This window comes from Parasteatoda tepidariorum, chromosome 8 (genome assembly GCF_043381705.1).
Source record: "Parasteatoda tepidariorum isolate YZ-2023 chromosome 8, CAS_Ptep_4.0, whole genome shotgun sequence".
In the NCBI taxonomy this organism is placed as follows: domain Eukaryota; kingdom Metazoa; phylum Arthropoda; class Arachnida; order Araneae; family Theridiidae; genus Parasteatoda; species Parasteatoda tepidariorum.
This window is the reverse complement of record NC_092211.1, coordinates 71,274,394-71,278,136: the sequence shown is the minus strand read 5'-3', so window position 1 is coordinate 71,278,136 and position 3,743 is coordinate 71,274,394. Positions and strand designations below refer to the sequence as shown.

The following is a 3,743-nucleotide window of genomic DNA, read 5'->3' as shown; positions in this document are numbered from 1 at the left end:
CACTGGATAAGTTTTTGTGCAAGCGAAGACCAAATATTTTATGAGCCAAGAATCATTCAACAGCTAGAAGAATCACGAAAGGTATTGGGTCAGAATAAATAATATATTGACGTGTAGAGGGAATCAGAATCAGTTCAGAAAGTCAAACGCGTTTATTGAGACACTTCGGATACACAAGGAACGAGCCAACTGACGTTTCCGCGTGAAACATTGGAGCTTTTATGGATATAAATCTGAAACATTAAATAATGTGATAGAATGGTCTATTAGGCATAGAAATCATAAATAAAAGATTAATTGTCAGATACATACATATTTGCATTTCTTTCGAGATGTGAGGATCAAACTCGCTACTCTGTCTCACCAGGGTGATAACTATGACCATTCGGGGTAAACTCCTAGAACAGCCCGCCCCATGGCAAGTTTTCGAAATCTCACCAAGTTGGGGATCATTAATTTTATCTACATTGTTTTTTTATTATTAAAATAACTATTTAAATTATTACATATTTACTAAAATATTTTTAACAAAATAAAAAAAAAATAATATACCTTTTCTCCGATGTTTCTCTTGCATACCTCTCGACAAAACATATACCAAACAACCATAGTGAAACCTAGTTTGGCGAGATTTCAAAAAGTCGCTTGGCCACATTTCAAAAAATCACCAGTGGGTGCGCTATTCTAGAATCCACCCCGATTCGGCTACCCAGACACACGTAAGTAAAATTCAATAAAATATTTATTTAGTACGAAAAAATATTTTTATTTTAATTAGGAAAAAAGCGAAATTATTTTCCAATGTATCATGCAACTATTTGGATATATCAACATTGTCATTTAACAATCATAACAATTTCGATGTGACTCTTAAATCATGTACTCATTGTCATTTATTTATTTTATGGTATATCAAATCCAAAGAGTTGATTAAACCAAGCAACAATTCGTAGGCACCTATTATGTCATTTAACAATCTCGATGTTTTGAGTAAATTATAAAATTTAATGCCAAAGAAATTGTATGCATCAAAATAGTTCTGATATCAAAATCGATCTAAAGATTTTACGTGACGCTGCCACGATTATGCCACGATCGTCGCAAGAGTATATCAAGATTTAAAAACGTCTGTCACGTAAGAAATAGGTTGTCTTATTTGTAGCAACAGCCCTATCGGGAGAATGCATCTAGAATATTTTGAGCAGTTTTCGTTACAAATTTAAGTACTGCAAGTTAAATTTATAAGTTTTTATTTAGCATTCAATGCATGCTGGAGATAAAATCAGATTTAGTTTAAGAACAAACATTGAAGTTTCCATATCAAGTTATAAAAACAGTTTTTACAAAAATAACATTTATTAAAAGAAAGTCATTTATTACAAATTCTCCAATGATATTTGTAATTCATTATTAAAAGTAGATAAAATGAAGATCAATATCTAAGCGTTTTGGTTAATTTTTAAAATCGATAATCATAAAAGGAAGAGTTTGTGTGTTTCTTATAAATTCAGAACCGTTGATTCTATCGTCTAAAAAATTTGGAAATTGTGACACCAACGGCCAATTTTCACCCTCTATTCTTTCAAATCAAAAATTCGTTCCAAATTTACAATTATTGGTTGATTGGAAAGTAGTTTCGTTTTTTTCCTAACAGCAAATTTAATTGTATTTCGTCACTGCCAACTTCACAATCAAGACGCAAAATTATTGATTATTTTGACAGCTGATATAGCAAGGCTTGCTTGCAAGACAGTTCAATTGATTCTACGCAGTAGTTTTTGGTTGGTAAAATTTCAAATAAAACTAAAAAAAAAAAGTTTTCGATATATTTTATTGTTTTGCTATCAAAAAGGTAAAAATAATATTCAAAAAACAAAAAATATTATTGCAACTAATAGTTTGACAGTCGATACTTATATAGAAAATATAAAAAATGAATTTATAAAATTTATTAAAAATCTTTGGTTGGTTTAATTCTTTAACCAGTTAAAAACACACTCTCAGAAATAAAACTCTCAATTTTACTGATTCAGCAATCCTTGAACTGAATTTTTCGAATTTTAAGAATCATTTCTTTAAATTGTGAAGAAGCGCGAATTCTGAAATATATAACGAATTTGTTTCCTCAACTCGGAACTTCATCGAAAAGCATTGTGGGAGATTGTTAGCTAGAACGACAAAACTAGAAAACTGAACTAGAAGAAAGAAAGAGTGATGCCGCCAGTTAGGAGTTGGTCTCACACCAGGAGGATCCCGCGTTCGAATCCTTCCTCGAGCATGTGTGTAATTAATCTCGCTGTTCTATCTTTCCTTCTTTTGTTGTTGGGGCTATGTTGACTTACCTATATTGTGCCCACAAAACAGCTTTGTGAAATTTATATTATGAACAACTTTGTAAACACAAAGCTTTTTGAAATTTGAGTATCAATTTTCGTACAGTGGTGTAAATATATTGCTGTTGTCCTCATCCCCATGACCAGCAGAGTTAGATCAGGTTCATGAACTCGTTCACTCTGAGATAGTCTAGCACCAACAGGAGAGCTTAAACCATGTCCTGTCTGGTAAGTCCCGGACAAGATAGAATGTGGTCAGGGGAGACCTGGGTAGCAGAACACTTAGTGCAGATTTCGAAATGTTTATTACCATTGATATAAGTCATTGATGACAGATGTCCACTGAGGAAACGAGTAATGGCAGTTTGTTCTCGTCTACTGCTGCCCCGAGTCAAGGAGCCCACAGGGCACCCACTCTGATACCATGAGTGTACCGGCTGGACCGTCAAATGGCCATATTCTTTGCCTTACATTTAGAAAAATGCTCCAAGTAAGTAAGAGGAGCAGCAGTCGCAATGGCCTCTTCAGAAACTGCTTTGGCCAAACTGTCAGCAATCTCATTTCCAGCTATATCGACATGTGACGGAATCCACTGAAAGTGGATTCGATGAGAAAAGAAAATAAGTTTTAGTTTCCTTAGAATGTCAGCACCAACACTGACCCTGACATTATGCCAATCGGCCAGGTGCTGAATAGCACTTTTACTGTTCGAAAAGATCCAGATATCAATAAACAGCGAAAGCGACATGATGGAACCCAGACCCTCGAGAATTGCAATAAATTCACTTCGGAATACCGAGCAGAAGTGCGGATTTCTTCCCTTGATTTTCATTTCCTGATTCCGAAGTTTAATATAAATGCCGTTGCCCGATCTGTCACTATCAAGTTTACCGCCATCTGTATGCAGCTGAACAGCGTCCATGGGGACATTATTAATTCTTTTAAATGCTAGCTGCTTCATGTAGCACGGTAAATCGATTGGTGTAAATATGAAGGAATTTATATAAATACAAAGAACTTCATGTAAATGCAAAGAACTTTATGTAAATACAAAGAAATTTATGTAAATATAATAATTTTCTGGTGGAATTTCGGTTTACTTTTTTTTAAAAGTATAATTGCATTTCAAAAAATAATTTTGTTTAAAATATGAAGCCTAACCAGATAATTGGAAAAATAAGACATTTTTCAAACTAAAAATGCAAGTACATTTACGTTGAAAGCCTCTGAGCTATGTAGACAATTTTAAGGAAAAAGTGACAAATACGAAAACATTTTGTGCACTGAAAAAGCAATTTCAAGGTTACTTTTAAGACCGTTGTGCATCTCTCAGATCTTTCCTAAAGTAAAAGTCTCTTTAAAAACATCTCGTATTTCCTAACTCATTTTTAACTTCTTTTTCAACACACA

The 3,743-nt window shown here is 33.5% G+C and overlaps 1 protein-coding gene across 1 annotated transcript; it reads right to left on the bottom strand.

The window, feature by feature from the left end:
* Positions 1-2,778: 2,778 nt before the first annotated feature.
* Positions 2,779-3,294, bottom strand: LOC107442915 (ribonuclease H-like). The gene has a single exon (XM_016056601.1). It carries the CDS (start codon positions 3,292-3,294, stop codon positions 2,779-2,781), a length of 516 nt encoding a protein of 171 aa, XP_015912087.1.
* Positions 3,295-3,743: the final 449 nt, after the last annotated feature.